A 16,615-nucleotide genomic window follows, 5' to 3' on the forward strand; every position below is an offset into this window, starting at 1 on the left:
CATGAGCCCAGAAAAACAGGCTCGGAATTGCTGCGGTTGGCTGAACATGGGCAGGTTTCTGGGGTACAGTGCCCAGAGAAGATGGGGAACCCCACTCCTCCCTGATGCTTGCTCTGGGCATCTCCTCCACCCACACAGTCACCTATGTCTGAGTCAGACTCCTTATAACACATAGCTACATGTGTTTCCCGTGCTCTGTGCACTGTTGCAGCAGGTAATCCAAAGCATGGAGACTCTGCCTGGGGCTGCTCCATGGAAAGCAGGGACAGTCTTGGGACTGAGCCCTGAGCCTCAGGATCTGACACTGTATCCGTGGAGGCGGGGAGAGAGTATTTTTCCTAAACAGCTGAATCAGGGCACCTGCTGGAGAACTCTGCAGAAGGTGTGCCCTGCCTCTTCCTGTTGGACAGAGGCATTATGGAGCTCCAAATGTGACCTCAGGCACTCTTGCTTTTTTATTTGTTTGTGTTTGTTTAAATGTTGAGACAAGATCTCATGTAGCACAGGATAGCCTTGAATTCACGATGTGGTAAAGGCTGACCTTGGCTGACTGATCCTCTTGTTTCTACCTCCCGGGTACTGAGACTACTGACATATCAGACTGGCACCTCTTGTTTAAGAGGACTCTGATTGCTAGAGCCAATCATAACCGACCGACCAACCAACCAACCAACCAACCAACCAACCAACCAAGCTGGCTCTAGCATAAAGGCCAAGAGAGAAGTCCCTTGGAGCAATTAACCCCCCATTTCCTATCTTTAACTTTAGAGAAAGCATTATTTCCGTGTTATCAATAGTTTGCTTGCTGCCAAACCTCTGCTCATCCCCGAGGCTTGTTTTCAAGGGTCCAGTGAGCATCTGCACATGTGTACAGGGAAGTCTGTAGTACAACATGCAGACTCTGGGACTCATCTGGCCCGTGACTTTCAATGGACCATGTCTCCAGGCCTCAGTTTCTATTTCTACTTAATGATGAAGCAGGGGCAGGCAGTTGTTTCTAAGAGGTTTTCTAGTAGGAACCTTTCCCTGTCCTGTCTGTCTATACGACCACCGACCATGGTTTTGCTGAACGCATCCTATGTGTCAGGTGTTACTGTGCACAGCAGGGATGGTGTGTGGAAGATGGCAGGGATGGTGTGTGGGAAAGAGTCTGCATCTTGAGACTTAATCCCAGTGTGGGATAAAGAAAACAGGTGAATGAAGCCTCTATAGGGAGCAGAAAACTAAAAATGCAAAGGCTCTGAGGCAACTGTGAGCTCAACAGGGAGAAGGGAAGGAGGAGTGGGAAGGGCAGAATGTGAAGCTGGAGGAAGAGACAAGGACCAGAACCCCTGAAAGGAGATGAGAACATTCTAAGGCATGACATGATGCCATGTATGCAAAATGGAGAAGGAGGCCAGGCTGTGTCAGCCCCAACACATGGCACCACAGGAATCGAGATGAAGCGAAGCAAGCCTGTACTGTGACTGCCCTAGCACTGTGACTCATTGTCTTCTGCCATAAGCTAGGAGAGACTGTGGGCATGTGGCTAAAGGAGAGGCCAACTGGGGGACCCCTCACTGTGCACCCCAGGATTCTAAATATACTCCACACCACCACCAATTCCTCCCAACATCATGACCCAGGCAAAGTGACCCATGAGGTCAAAGGGCCTCTCTCTCATGGCACCTCAGAACACTGGAGAGGAAAATGGAGCCTGGATGGCTTTACAGTTTCTCTCCTTTGGGTCAGGGAAGGCTAAAACACTTCACTGGCTCCTATGTGTGAGACTTCCTGCTCTAAGGAAGGCATAAATAAACTACAGAAGTCATATTTTAGACTCTGTAGGTCAAATGGTCTCTGCTATATACCCGCCCTGCTCTTATAAAACCAAAGCAGCCCTGAAATCAATTGATCTCTCTCTCTCTCTCTCTCTCTCTCTCTCTCTCTCTCTCTCTCTCTCTCTCTCTTTTCTCTCTTCTCTCTCCTCTCTCTCTTCTCTCCTCTCTTCTCTCTCTCTTCTCTCCTCTCTGTCTTTCTCTCTCTGTCTTTCTCTCCCTCTCTTTCTCCCCCCCCACCCCCCGTGTGTGTGTTCTAATAAAACTTTATTTGTAAAATTGAGTTATGGGCTGGGTTCAGCCCTCCACTTTTAGCTTAGTAATTAGCACTCTGAAGGGGTCTTGCAAAATTCCTGAGGTATTCACTCTCAGGTTCGATCATAAGGTTTTGCTTATGGGGCTGGGCCACAGAACTACGGGGAAAATCTGCCAAATTTACATCTCTTGCTGAAAGGGGATGGGATGCACATGCCAGGATGTCTGAAAGACAATAACTCCATTCTAGAAATAATATGCGGCCCGCCGTTCACAATTTGCCTACAATCCTCACTCTGACCTCCACTTCCAACCAAAACACTGCTCCTTTGTCATCTTCTGGTCTTTATTCTCCACCAGAGAATTCCAGATTCCTCTTTCAATAAATGACCTCTAGAGAAATACTGGCTGAATTTAAATTTATAAGCAGACAGTGTTGGGTGGCCAGATTGCTGTGCAGGAGGAAATTTGCTGGGGCTGATCCGAAACAGAAAAGCCAACCCAGACCAGCCTTGCTTCCTGGCAACCATTCAACAGTCTTGTACTGGTTCTCACATGGGCCAGAAAAAAAAAAAAAAAAAAAAAAAAACTGGGCTCTGCAGACCATGTAGTCCGATGAGGCTTTTTGTCCTGTCACTGAAGCTCAGAAGCAGCCAGAGAGAGCACAGCCATGAATGGAGTGGCTGTGTTCTAATAAAGAACTTTACTCATGGAGGGGGCGGGGCTATAGTTCATTTAGTAGACTGCTTGCCTAACATATATGAGGGTTTAGTTCTCAGTACCACATAAACTGGACAAGGTGGCATACACTTCTAATCCCAGCACTTGGGAGTGGGGTGTGTGTGTGTGTTTGTGTGTGTGTGTGTGGGGAGAGAGAGAGAGAGAGAGAGAGAGAGAGAGAGAGAGAGAGAGAGAATGAATGAGTTAGTTCTTGGTCATCCTGAGCTACGCAGCAGGTTTGAAGCCAGAGGTCTGGATACAGAAGATGCTGCCTCAAACAAATGAACAAACCTTTGCAAAAAATAGGCAGGGAGGTAAAATCTGGCTGGGGCTAGGGTTTGTCTGTCCAAGAACAGCAATCTATACTTTGGTCTTGAATTCCTCATTCCCATCTAAATTGCTATTGAACTGTCTGCCATCAGGGTCTGTCTGAACACAGAGAGTTGTCTATGGCCAACCACCCTGAACATGCTGTGTCGCATCAGAATGGAGAAGGGGGGGAGGTGAGGAGTGTGGCAAAGGGAGTCGGAGAGCAGACACAGGGAGTAGCAAGCATGACTGAGGACCTGTGTGCCACATCACATTTGCTGCAGCTGATGTCTAGTCCTGAAGTGTACACAGGGGCCGCCACCCCTATTTTATTATTATTATTGTTGTTGTTGTTGTTATTTTGGTTTTTTGAGACAGGGTTTCTCTGTGTAGTCCTGGCTGTCCTGGAACTCACTCTGTAGACCAGGCTGGCCTCGAACTCAGAAATCCGCCTGCCTCACCTCCCAAGTGCTGGGATTAAAGGTGCGCCACCACTGCCTGGCTTTTTTTTTTTTCCCATGAGACTTGGGTGGAGACAAATGGGACGGAGCGGGATTCGAACAGGCGGCAGAGAGAGAGAGCAGAGGACCCCTATTTTATGAAAGTAGAAAATGAGGCACAGGGAGCAGTATGTGACGCTGGACAAGCCACTTGACATTTAAGAAAATCCTCTTTATGGGCAAACTGGCCTAGTGTCTGTTCTCTTCCCAGGCTGTTACAAGGATTGAGTAACAACGGCAGTGGTTCTCAACCTTTGGATCACAGTCCGTTTGGGGCTTCAAGGACCCTTTCACAGGGGTCATATCAGATATCCTGCATATCAGATATTCACATTACAATTTATAACAGAAGCAACATTACAGCTATGAAGAAGTGATGGAATACTTTTATGGTCAGAGGTCACTGCCACATGACGGACTGTATGAAAGGGTCTCAGAATTAATTAGGGAACTGGAGAGCCACTGCTCTGTGGTCATTATATGCTATACAGACTGGGTTCCTGTGTCAGAAGGTTAGTGGCTTCTGGCCCTGGAGGACACTTACACCAAGGATGTGTAGCAGGACAGCGCCGTGCTGTCGTTCTTTGTTGGAGAACAGGTCTGTGGGGAACTCGTGAATCGCTGGAAGAGAAGAGGAGACAGAGGACGTTAGGTGGCAACGTACCTTCAGCAAACCTGCCTGAGACCCACAGCCCACCAAGGAGCTCAGGGGCCACTAGATTCAGACTGACTGACTGGAGGGAAAGCCAGCTGAATCTCAATGCTGAGCAGACTGGTGCTTTTAGGAGAAGCTGTGGGATTGGCCACAGATACCTCAGTATTTGACAACTGGCTGGGATTTAGATTTGTGTTGTGTCTTGAACGATGGAACAACACACTTCACACAATGGGAGAGTTGTGATCCAAAAGACAGACACACTGTTGGTGGGATGAGAAATAGGAAGGCTTTAAGTGCCCTTCAGCCAGTGACACAATATGCCTAGTGAGTCGGAAAACATATATATCCCCACAGAAACATACATGAACCCATAGCTGTGTTATTTAATGGTCCAGACATGAGAACAAACTAGTCAAAGCTTAGACTCGAGTACCTGTCTGCAGTCTCAGTAAACTCTAACAGCTCCTCTGCCCTAGAATGCCTCAGCCAATGGAGGAACGGTCCCTTCTCACTTCCTTGCCTCCTAGGATGGCCGATGGATATGTGATTTCATGGATGAATGCTAGCAAGACCTTCCCAGATCCCTAAGAAACCCCTCCCCCGAGTGGCACCAGCTAAAATAGAAGCTTCCAAAAGGTTAGGATTCACACGACCCAGGTCCCTACTGCATCTTTGAGAGTCCAAGTTGGACCAGGTGTGGTAGACTCTCAATAGACTTCAACAATCCAATGAATAAATTATGGTACAGTATTATTGGGGGGTAACCTACATCATCTCCTGGTACTGGGATGCTAGCACAATTGCAGCATCCACAAGATGTGTGGTCCACAGTGGGTACACAATAGATGGCCCAGACAAAAATCCCTAAGCTCTGAAAACGAAAGTAATAAAATCTCACTTTTCAACCTCAGATTTACCTGACAAGACAGTGAAACTGGCACCTGTCTAGGAACCAGAGAGCTTTCGTTCTTAGAAGCAAGAAGTATTTAATGAAGAATACCTTTGTTCTCTTCTTTATATTTTTATTTTCTAAACAAATTTCTCTAATAGAATTGCAGCTACCATTTCAAGGGCCTGGATCTGCTCTTTGGAGATGGGAGACTGTGGAGGAAGAGGCTCCACGTTCCTGTGGACATGGTTCTGTTTCCAGAAGTAGAAATGTCTGGAACTTTCCAGTGCAGATCCCTAGACGGTGGTTCTGCTGCAAGATTTCAAGACACTTCCTGATTCTCAAGCCAGTATGAGGAAAGCCAGTGATCTACACACTGCTGGAGGCAGCTCTGGGAATAAGAGTACATCTCTGCTTTCCTGAGGTGGAGGACATGACATCTGTCCTCCAGCCAGGATGCAGCCGAGGGCTATATAAATGGCTTTGTCCCTGGCAGGACCAGACTTGTCACAAAGCCTTGCTGCCCTCCATGCACCCTTAAGTGCATGCAGGAAGGCTTCAGGGTACAGTGAATGTCACCCAGATTCTAAATTTTGGCAGCAAATCAGTAGGTGACCCGTAGAGCTCCCAGGAGCTATGGTCCCCCTGTACTCAGTGCCCACCCAAAGCATTTCACAAGCATATAGATTCTGAGAGAGGAGTGGCAGGGTAAGAGAATCCAAGACTCTGGATATCACCTTCAGGATCTCAGGTTTCTTCTACTTTGGTGTGTTGAATATGAAATGTCTTGTTGGTCTGTTTGGGAAGGTTTGGTAGATGCAGCCTTGCTGGAGGAAGTATGTCAAGGTCGTGGGCTTCAAGTACCTAAAGCTCTGCCTCACCGCAGCTCACTCTCTCTGCTTCATGCTTGCTGGCGGGATGTGATCGCTCAGTTCCCTGCTCCCACCACCATGCTTGCCTGCTACCACGTCTCCCTAACCATGCTGAATCTTAGAGCCATCTCATCCTTCTGTAAGTTGCTTTTAGTAGTAATGCTTTATCACTGCAACAGAAAAGAAACTAAGCTACCTACCCATGGGCTATGTGGCTGAGTCACCTAACCTGTAGGGCCTCTGCCTCTTCAGTGACAATCAACTGAAAACACAGGCCTGCTGAATGTGTATGGCGTCCCTCTGCTTGGGCAGCAGAGGCTTCAGTTGGCAGAAGCCATACCACACGTCCCAGTTAGCTACTGGCTGAGTCTAGTCCACTTCCTGCTACAGGACTGAACCTTCCAGAAGCTGGCACAGTGCTGATGTCAATCCCTGTCCTCCTCACACCATCACCAAGAACGACTCTGACCTGAAGGCATGCCATGTGTTCTAGCATCCATTGTCTTTAGAGCAGATGGGCTGAGGTTTTGAGAGACACTTCTGTCTCTTAGGTCCTGTGTCACCTTAGCTGATGACATCTCAGGGGCTTGTATGAACCTTGCATGTAAGCTTGATCCCAACACACTCTGTATGAGGGATATAGCAACCCCAACGACTGTTCACATACCTCTCATCTGTTCCCACAGCTGCAGGTGATGTGCATCCTTGGTTTGTGACCATAAGAGAGACAACAAACTGGTTTTGTGGGGGAAAGAAAGCAAAAACCATAGATGGGGACAGCAAACCCATGGACTTCACAGGCCACAAAAGAACCTGTCTTAGACAGCAGTCATCCTGTTCCCGAGGAAACCTTCTCCCCCTTTCTATGGCTTACGGGGATGAGACGCACCCAGACCAGTCAAGCATGTGAGGCTTGCGGTCTGAAAGGGCTCATCACCCCCCCCCCCAACTGGACAGCTCTACCTCGGGGAGGAGGAATCAGCAGGGCACACACATGGCTTTTGAGGTCACACCTAAGCCTTTAAGCTGCAGAAATCCCTGGTGGCAGGTGTGGGGTGAGGAGAGATTTGTCAGCAGGCCCTGTGGAGCTCAGGGAAGTAGGGTGATGCCGGCACCCTCCAGAGCTCAGGAGGAAGGAGCCAGGGTAGTATCACGGTAGAAGGCAACCTTCTCTTAGAACCTTGGGCCAAGAAGGATTTGAGTATCACCCCTGATCCTGGACATACTCAGGCATCCTCACATCGCAGTATCTACCTGTTTTTCATTCTGCTTTGGCTTGTACGCAACACCTAGGACATCTGGGGAGATCTCTCTTGCTAGCTACCTTCCTGAGCACTGAGGCAGAGAACCTATGGGCTCTGGGTCTATAAGTGGGTACTTATAGACCCAGACTACAGTGGCTACAAACTGTCATTTGAAGTCTCCGAGATACACTTTAGCATTGTTGTACACACAGAAAGCTACATTATGATTTTCTTCCAACATTGTTGCTTTTTAAGCTACGTGGTGTTGCACAACAATATGTACAAATCTATTCAGTGGATAGTTTCAGAGCACTTACTCAGTGGACCCAGACTCTGGGAACTGCCCAATAATATTCAGTGTATCTTGAACCTCCTCGAAGACAATGGCTGTATCCTGAAGGGTAACCCGACTTCCAAAGACTGCCAAATCTACTGAGAAAGTGGAATCCTGGCTGTAGGGGGTTGGTCTGATGCTGCTATGTATTCAAATGCTAAATACTGGCTCCCAAGATCTAGTTGCCTCCTTCCATGAGTAGGTCTTTAAGTACACCAAATGATGCTATATAAACCTTGCCCCCTCCTCCCCCAAGTTATCCCTGATTGGTTAATAAAAATGCCTACAGCCTGGGCTGGGCAGAAGAGAGGGGTCAGAGTGAAGAGGGGTCAGAGGGGTCTCGGGTGAGGACCATGAGGAGTGACAGAGAAGAAGGAAGATGTCACCACGGGGTAGAGTAGATTGTAAGCACATGGCCACGAGGGCTGCCCTGATGGAGCAGGAGCGACCCAAACAAAATGCGCAAGTTTCTCAGGGAAACAGACAAAATATCATAGAGGGTTGATATCTGCCCAGCTCTAGTGCTCTAAGGCTAACTATAAATCTAAAGGTCTCTATGCCTTTTATTTGGGAACTAAATGATTTGAAGTGGGGTAGAAATCCCTAATAGATATTTAAAGGGAACAAGAGGGTGTATCAACCCCCCAGAACATTAAGCACAACACCGATCACTGTGGAAATACCTCTACCTGCACCTCGAGGGTTCACCTAACACCGGTGTCAAGCCTAACAACACTCAGCATGCTGAGTCCCCGGCATCTGCCCCTGTGGCACACCTACCTGGTCTAGTGCGCTGGGACAAGCAACCAACTGACTGAGCCATGAAAAGGCCTCTGGGATGGTGACTGAGCCAGCCGCTGCTGACTCGGGGAAATGGAGGACTGAAGGGGCTCCCTAGAAGGAAGAGTGCTCATGGCAAGGCCTGAAGCTTGCATTGCCAACTTATCGAAGCCCTAATCTCCCAAACAACCCCAAGGAGCTCATTCCCACTTACTGACAAGCTAGCTGGCATTCAAGGGTAAAGGAGTCACCTACAGTCACACAACCACCACAGGAACTGAGATGGAACTCAACCAATACCTGGCTTGCCTCAGTTTGGCATCTTATCCACAACAGACATACTTCTCAGGGCTAAGGTCTCTTTTATCTCAGGGGCAGGCTCTGTTTTCCTGGGATTTCTAGGGGTCATGACAAGAGATGGTGCTCTTGGGAAGAGGAGTGTGCCTGGCATTCACTATGGGCCACAATCCGCTATAAATTCCATGGATCCAGGGGTAACCCAGTCTGTGTATTCCTCAACCTCCTTAGAATAATTGGTACAATTGATAGGAGAGATCACTTCTCAGGCTGGGGAGATGGCTCAGTGGGTAAGTACTTACTACACAAGTGTGAGGATCTGAGTTCAAATTCCCAGCACTCCGTGTATGACAGTGCATGGCTGAGATCCCAGCGTGGAGATGGGTAGATGCCTGGGGCTGGCAGGCCGGATATAATGAAGATCTTCAGGTTCAGTAAGACACTGTATCTCAGAAAAGTAATGTGAATGGCTACAGAGATAGCTTAGTGGTTAAGAGCATGAACTGCTTTTCCAGAGGACCTGGGTTTGATTCTGGCCCCTACATTGCAGCTAACCATCTATAAGTAAAGTTTCATAGGTTTCTGACACCCTCTTCTGGCCTCCATGAATGTCAGACATACTCGTAGCACACAGACATACATGCAGGTAAAACATCCACCTACCCATGTAAAAAAATATAAATCTCAAAAAATAAAATAAAGGCAGAAAGCAATACAAGAAGATATGTGTGTGTGCCATCCACCTGTCTATCCATCCACCTGTCCATCCATCCACCTGTCTATCCATCCACCTGTCTATCCATCCACATGTCATCTACTCACCTGTCTAACTACCTGTCTATTTACCTGTCCATCCACCTGTCATCCACCCACCTGTCCATCTACCCATCTACTCATCCATCCATCCACCCACCCATCCATTTATCCATCCATCCACCTGTTCATTCCACTTGTCATCCATCTCTTCATCTATTTATCATCTATCCATCCATTCACCCACTCACCATCCATCCATCCACCCACCCATCCACTTATCCATCCTCTATATGATAAAGTCTATTCTTTGTGGCGTGGAGCTCTCTGAGTTTTGAGAAATGCATGAGGCATCCACCATCGTACTCCAAGATAACAAAAGTTCCATGCTCCCCCAAATTTCTTAGCCACTGGAGATGGATATGTGCTGTTTCCAGAAGGTCCTACCAATGGAGTTCTATTACAGGGAGCTTTTACAGTCAGCGTCTTTCACTCAACAACACAGAGAGACAACCATCTTTTATGTTCCCACCTCCTTAGCCTTCACTGTTTAGCTTCTTTGTTCCTCATCTTACTGTGCGGTAGAGGGTCCCCATCTACAGCAGGACCCCTGAACTCTGTGTTCTTAGGGCTTCCTCCCTAGCTGCCTTCTCTCTCTCCTCGTCTCTGTGGTCTTGTTTTTCTAATCTCTGAAGACACCTTCCACGTTTTAACCTTTCCAAGCAGCGGCTGTAACACAGCTGCTCCCGTATGCATCCTAAATGTGTCCTCGGTGAATGGGCCACCATCTACATGGGCTACAGGAAGGTAATCCTGGCATTCTTGATATCTCTTGTTCCCTCAGAGCTTATGGTGCAGGACAGACGATGACACACCCAGCTTCCATTTTGCTTCCTTCCATGGGCCTTTCCGTGTAGGACATGCATACCATCATACACCATGTTCTGATAAGCCTTGGCTCTCATACAGCTATGGTTCTGACTGTAAAATAGGTCCTGTTGACCATGGGGACTTCCAGAGCAGAAAAGAGGTCAGACTGTCTTCTCATTGCTGTTTCCATGGGCAACCACGGCTACAGACACTGACGGGCTCTGTTGGCAACAGCTCTACAACCTGAATTTTGAGCAGGGTGTTTGGGGGTTGGATTTATTCTACTCCGTCTGCACTGCTATAACAAACAAAATGCTAACCCGAGGTGCTTAATGCATAAAGCTTACTTCTCTCAGTTTTGGAGGGTATGAAGTCTAAAATCAAGGCAGCTTCTCAACATCCATAGAAGACAAATACTGAAGCTAGTCTAGACCTTCCGAGCTCATCACTGTCTGGCTCTCTCTCTATCTGTCTGGCCTGGATCGTCCCAAGGTGCACGCTCTACCCAGCTGTGCTGGCCAGGCTCACACTGCCAGGTCCTGGTACAACCTGCTACCAGGCCAACATTCAGGATGCTTTTGGGAGGTCAAGCATTTGGCTTTCTACTTAACTGAAGGGCAATCAAAAAGCCCTGCTCAGAAGGCTTGGAGGCCTGGCCGGCCTGACCTTGCATCCTTAGCACTGGGATCTCAGCCTCTGCACACTGCTTTTCCACAGACAGAAAGTCCACAGAGCTGGGCTTTCTGGTAGCTGCAAAATTTCCCCAAACCTTTCAATTAGTCGAGTCTCTTTAGGGAATGTAAACTGTGAAGTGAATTCTTTTTTTTTTTTTTTTTTTTTTTTTTTTTTTTTTTTTTTTTTTTTTTTTTTTGATACTGCCTCTAAACATGCCATTTTCTTTGCTTTCTGGGTAAAAATAACCCCATGTTCTAAGCCATGACGTTTATTATGAAACTATGAAAAGGAGACTGGGAGTCTGGGAAGTCATTTAAATAGCTTCAAATTTCCATTATTTCAACTTACATAAGGTATGTGTTTTAGAAACCACTCAGGCACTGGGAGCCAAAAGCCAAAAAATATCAAGATTCCCCCACCCTCAATGCATTGGTTTAAAATAACATTGCTGAAAATCTCATGCCTTTCATGGGCAATTGTTCGCATGTTAAGGTCTTATACCACTGCCTCCTGTCCCGAACAGGAGTACACATAATTATATGAAACTGTTGCCTCAGCCAGCATGAAAAGGAGTTTGAAATCCTATCTTCAGTATATTCTAAAAATAGACCATGGACTAGAAAAAAATAAAATATTGAAAACCTCGCAATGGTATTATTCCTTCCTAGAAGCATGGGATTTTATACCTGATGCTGCCCAGGCACTATGTTTTTGTTCATTTCCATCCAGGAAGGGATGAAGGTTCACTGGTGTCACAAGGGCTATGATCTCCAAGTCACCCAGTCAGGCTCCAAGTCACCGACCACCCTTTCTGGCCTCATCTCATCAGCCCCAAGTCTAAAAGGTGATGTGAGTGTCCAGAGAGGTCAGCTGCTTTGCTCAGCATCCCAATCAGCTAGTGACAAAACTCTAAGCCCCAGAACATACAAACAGACTGTGGTGAACCCAGACAGGACAACAGATCTGACCTCAAGTCTCTGGAACATGGGCTTGGTAGTCATCAGCCCCAGTGCCCAGGGTTTAACCTCAGTCACCACCAACTCAAGGCCAGCTGCTGAAGCTTGGCTCTTGAGTGTCTTCTGAAGGTTCATGTGTTAAAGGCTTAGCCCCCAGGAATGACTACCAGGAGATCATGGAGGCTTTAAAGGTGGGTTATAAATCCTCTGGTCATCAAGGACACACCCTCAAAGAGGATTGCCAGATCCACCCCATCCCTCCTCTCTTTTGATGACCATCAGATGAAATAATTTCATTCTTTTGAAATCTACCATGTGCTTATTGAATGGATTATTTACTCTTTTGTTGCTCAATTCTTTGACTTCTTCCTACTTTTTCTATATTAATTCCTTGTCAGATGAATATTGACAACAATTCTCTTCTATTATGTGGGTTTGCTTTTAACTCTTCATGTAATCCAGCCAAACCAGATTTGAGTATGCATCCCAAAGAACCTAAGTCGCCTCCTACAGACATAGCTTCCTATAGAGATACTTACACCAAGTTTGCTGTGCACTCCTCACAACAGCCAGGTTATGGAAAAAGCCTAGGTTCACAACTGATGAACAGATAGAGAAAACAGGCTGTACACACACACAGTGGAGTTCTACTCAGTGCTAAAGAAGCGTGGGTTTGCAGGAGACCAGGTAGGAACCTAAGCTTATAATGTTAAGTGAAATAAGCTAGACTCAAAAGACAAATGCCACATTTTCTCTAATATTTGGAAGCTAGGGAAAAAGGATGACTCGAGAGGGAAATATTTGGATTGTAGAAGAGGAAAGAGTAAATGAAGATGGGAGGTGGTGAGGTGAGAAAGAGAAACAACGTAACAAGAGGCAGGACTCTGTTCAAAATACATTGTATCCATGTGTGGTGCTGCATGTGGGGCACAGCCTTGAAAAGGTAGAGCATACTGGGAGGTTTTAAGTCAATGGGGGTGTGCTCTTGAAGGGGGCTATAGAACATGTCTCTTTATCTTTCTGCTCTCTGTCCATGAGGTGAACAGGCTTTCCCATCAGGCATTCATTCCCACTATGTATTTCCTCTTCACAGGCCCCAAAGTAACAGGACTATTATACATGGACAAAATAAACCTTTTCTCTTTATAAGTGGATTTCCTCAGGTATTCCATTATAGCAGTGGAAGGCTAACAGATGGGCTTTTATGCACAATGTCACAGTCAATCCTTAAGAAGTCTGTGAAATATCAGCTCCATTCACTGACTGGCAAACTCTCAACAGCACTGGACTGTACAGCAAGAGCCATGAAACATTTTTTCTGTTGGTCCAACAGTTCTTCATCTGGTGTTTGTTCTAAGAATAACATTTTAACGGGGTGGAGGAAAGGCATACATGAGGACTCTTGTTACCACTAACCATAAGACACTAGGAGCCACCAGCTGTCCAGAAAGACAATCATGATCAAATTATTATGACGCTTCCCTCTAGTCTTTCCTTGGGCATTGCCCTGTTGCTGATTTGGGGGTCTATATCCTTGAAAGAGAAGGGCTATAGCTCCACCCTCCTGATACTTGTGGAAAGATTGTTGCTATGGGTTTTAAAGAGTAATACCTAAGTTACATGTGGTTTATTTACAGCTGTGAATGACGAAGCCCATGATGGGAAATTAGGAAGTGTCCCAAAGTGACTTAGGTAAGCAAAGCAAGGAAAGGGGTCTTCATGGTTCCCCTCTGGAATACTTATATCACAAACATATTAAATCAACTTACTATGACTCATAAAAAAGACTCAAGGGTAAAGGTGATGCATGAGTCCCTGAAAAGAAAGCACAAGGCTTCAAGAAAGAAGATAAGGAATACATATATGATAGCAAAGCCAAAAGAAGAATAGTGGGGGTGGGGCAGAAGGGTACAGCAATCAGGAAGCAAAAGCAAGGGGGTGGAGACTCAGGGATGAAAAATCAAACCTAAGGACATATGGAAGTGCCATAAGGAGAGCTGTTACCTTTCATGGTCATTTAAAAAAACCATAATGTACAGAATGCTTGGGCAAGGGAGAAACTTTGTAGAAAAGATCACAAGGAACTTTCTGAAATAATGGAGATTTTTTTTTCCAGGTTATAATTAGAGTGGTAGTTACACCGTTAATTACATTTGTCAAGACACAGTGTGCTTCAAAATCTGCATTTTATTGTATAAAAGTTACACCTCATAAGGGGCTATGCATATGGCTCAGGGGTAGAGTGCATGCCTAGTGTTTACAAGGCCCTGGGTTTGAGTACAGACACAGGCGCATGCACACAGACACACACTGACACACACAGAGACACATACACACAGACACATACACACACAAAGACACACACACCACAAACAAACCCTTAAAAAGTCAGAGCTGAATGCATCATAGTCCATTAGGTGGAAGGATGTCACCCCTAACAGCCTTAAGGGCTCCCAGGTATGTTTCTGCTCATGACAAGGACAAACAGGCAACTGGTACCTAGTTCCTATGTGTGCACAAATTATCCATGGGTAGACGTGAGCTTGATGGACAGACATGCCTCCATCAGCCAGAAGTCAACTGCAGAAGCCTTGGAAGCTACTAGGGAGGCTCTTATGCTGGGACCAGTCTCAGGTAAGTCCTTGTCAATGTGCACTGTGCCTTCTAGGGAACAGGATAACAGATGTCATCTGAGCTGTCACTGTCACCAATGGTAACAATGGAACTAAATGTGCTGGGGCCAGGCCCCACGTGCCCCCTACGCATTCTTGGCTGGCAGAGGTGGCTGCCTGAGTGAATCTAGGCCATGTGTTAACTGGAGCTGTCTCTCCACCGGCAGAAATAATTATTCATTGTCTGGCGAGGGCCAGATGGCAGCAGGCTGCGGAAAGTCCCCTGGCTGGACTCTCCTGAGAGTGAGTTGTTTCAGCTGCGGTCGTGATGTGTTCTTGGCATTCATGGCCAAACTGGGCATGATCTGGACACGTGGGTAGGGTGTCACCAGCAGAATTTCCTAGGACCATGAAAGAAAGCAAAGTGCCACACGCCTAAATCCCTGGGATCCGTCCCACTACACTTCTGGGCACCCAGAATCCAGGTGTTGACAAGACAGGGTGACAGATACCACTTGACAGGTTGTACAGTCACTTCAGAGACAAGCCTGGGCATGTGTGTGATGGGCTCGCTAGCCTGGATAACGGAGGTGGGAAGACTCACCCTAAATGTGGGTAGTACCATTCCACAGGCTAGGGTACAAGGCTGAATAAAAAGGAGAGAGTGAGCTGGGCACCCACATCTGTCTTTCTGCTTCCTAACTGAGGATACAACGTGACCAGGCAGTTCACACTCTGATCGTTATGATTCCCCCCATCTTGATGGCCTGTGCTTTCAAGCTGGGAGCAAAAATAAACCTTATCCCCTTAAGTTGTTTTTTCCAAGTATTTTGTCACACCAGCAAGAAAAACAACCAATACAGACTGGTATAGACTGGTTCCCATTGCAGCCTCAGGGAACACACATTCCGGTCTCTCTCAGCACTGGGTAGTGGCCAAGGTCCTCAGTATTTCCCGGCTGGTAGACACGTTACTCCTCTGTCAGCCTCTACCATCATTCCACACTCTCCTCTTACTGGGTCTCCATGTGGCTTTCTCAAAAGTATACCAGGCACTGGCTTTGGGTCCCACCTTTACCCAGCATGACATCATTTTGACTAATTAAAAAGTTCCTGTTTCCAAGCAACTGCACAGTCATAGGTTCCAGGAGTTAGGGCTATGATGTTTGAAAAACAACTCACCCTGCATCATACACATGTCTGTTGAGTCCTTTAATTCTGTTCACAGAACACAGGTACCTGGAGCACCACTGTAAGCAAGTGCTAGACCATGGGGACAGCCATTGGTCACTGTTTAAGTTCTATAGTCTAGGTCTTGGGATTTGTTATATAACCCAGGGCAGCTTTGAACTTAAGGTAATCCTCCTGCCAGAGCTTCCCCAGTGCTGGGATTATAGGCATGAGCCAGGAAAGATCTCTGTGGTTGCCAGGGACACTGGGTCTTCCTTGTCCTCACCAGCCTCACACTCAACCTATGGGATATGGGTTGGGGAAAGGTGGGTTCTGGTGTCCAGAGGCTCCCCAACCTGTGTCTGAGGGGTGGTAGTTCAGGCTTGCTGGGACAGGGAGGAACATTGAGGAAAGCTGGATCTCCTGTTCTCTTACAGGCTCTGGTCCTCAGGGTAGGAAGCTGAGAGCTGGTTGCCATGTGAGTTGTATGTGCCAACTTGACCCGGCTGTCACAACTAGCTCCTTAATCATATGCAAATCTAGGCTTTGCTGTGAGCCTGTTGTATAAATGCAGCTAACCGTTACCATCTGCTGAGTTTAAGTAAATGAGATTACTCCCAATACTGGGGCTGTGAATTCGGCTCTACTCACGTTAGTTGAAGACTTCACAGCAAAGCTAAGGCTTCTAGAATAGACTCTGCCTGCAGACAGCACTCCAGCTCTTGTCTGTGAATCCCCTACTGCTAGCCACTCCTGGTGAGCCTGTAAACCAATGCTTTAAACATATCAGTGCGTGCGTGCTGTGTGCGTGCTGCGTGCATGCGTGTGCGTGTGTGTGTGTGTGTGTGTGCGCGTGTGCGCGTGTGCGTGTGCGTGTGCGTGTGTGTGTTTAGCTCCTACTGGAC

The 16,615-nt window shown here is 47.0% G+C and overlaps 1 protein-coding gene across 3 annotated transcripts in view; it reads right to left on the reverse strand.

Annotated features, from left to right (window-relative positions):
• Nucleotides 1-16,615, reverse strand: part of Slc24a4 (solute carrier family 24 member 4) — a 135,085-nt gene that overhangs the window by 46,346 nt on the left and 72,124 nt on the right. For 2 of the 3 annotated variants that reach the window (XM_076921360.1, XM_076921361.1), the window contains exon 3: nucleotides 4,146-4,222. In XM_076921360.1, coding sequence (XP_076777475.1) covers nucleotides 4,146-4,222 — 77 coding nt within the window. Of the gene's footprint in view, nucleotides 1-4,145; nucleotides 4,223-6,687; nucleotides 6,767-16,615 lie in introns of those variants that run through there. The other variant, XM_076921362.1, reaches the window with a different exon arrangement.

Source organism: Arvicanthis niloticus, chromosome 23, assembly GCF_011762505.2.
Source record: "Arvicanthis niloticus isolate mArvNil1 chromosome 23, mArvNil1.pat.X, whole genome shotgun sequence".
Lineage (NCBI taxonomy): Eukaryota > Metazoa > Chordata > Mammalia > Rodentia > Muridae > Arvicanthis > Arvicanthis niloticus.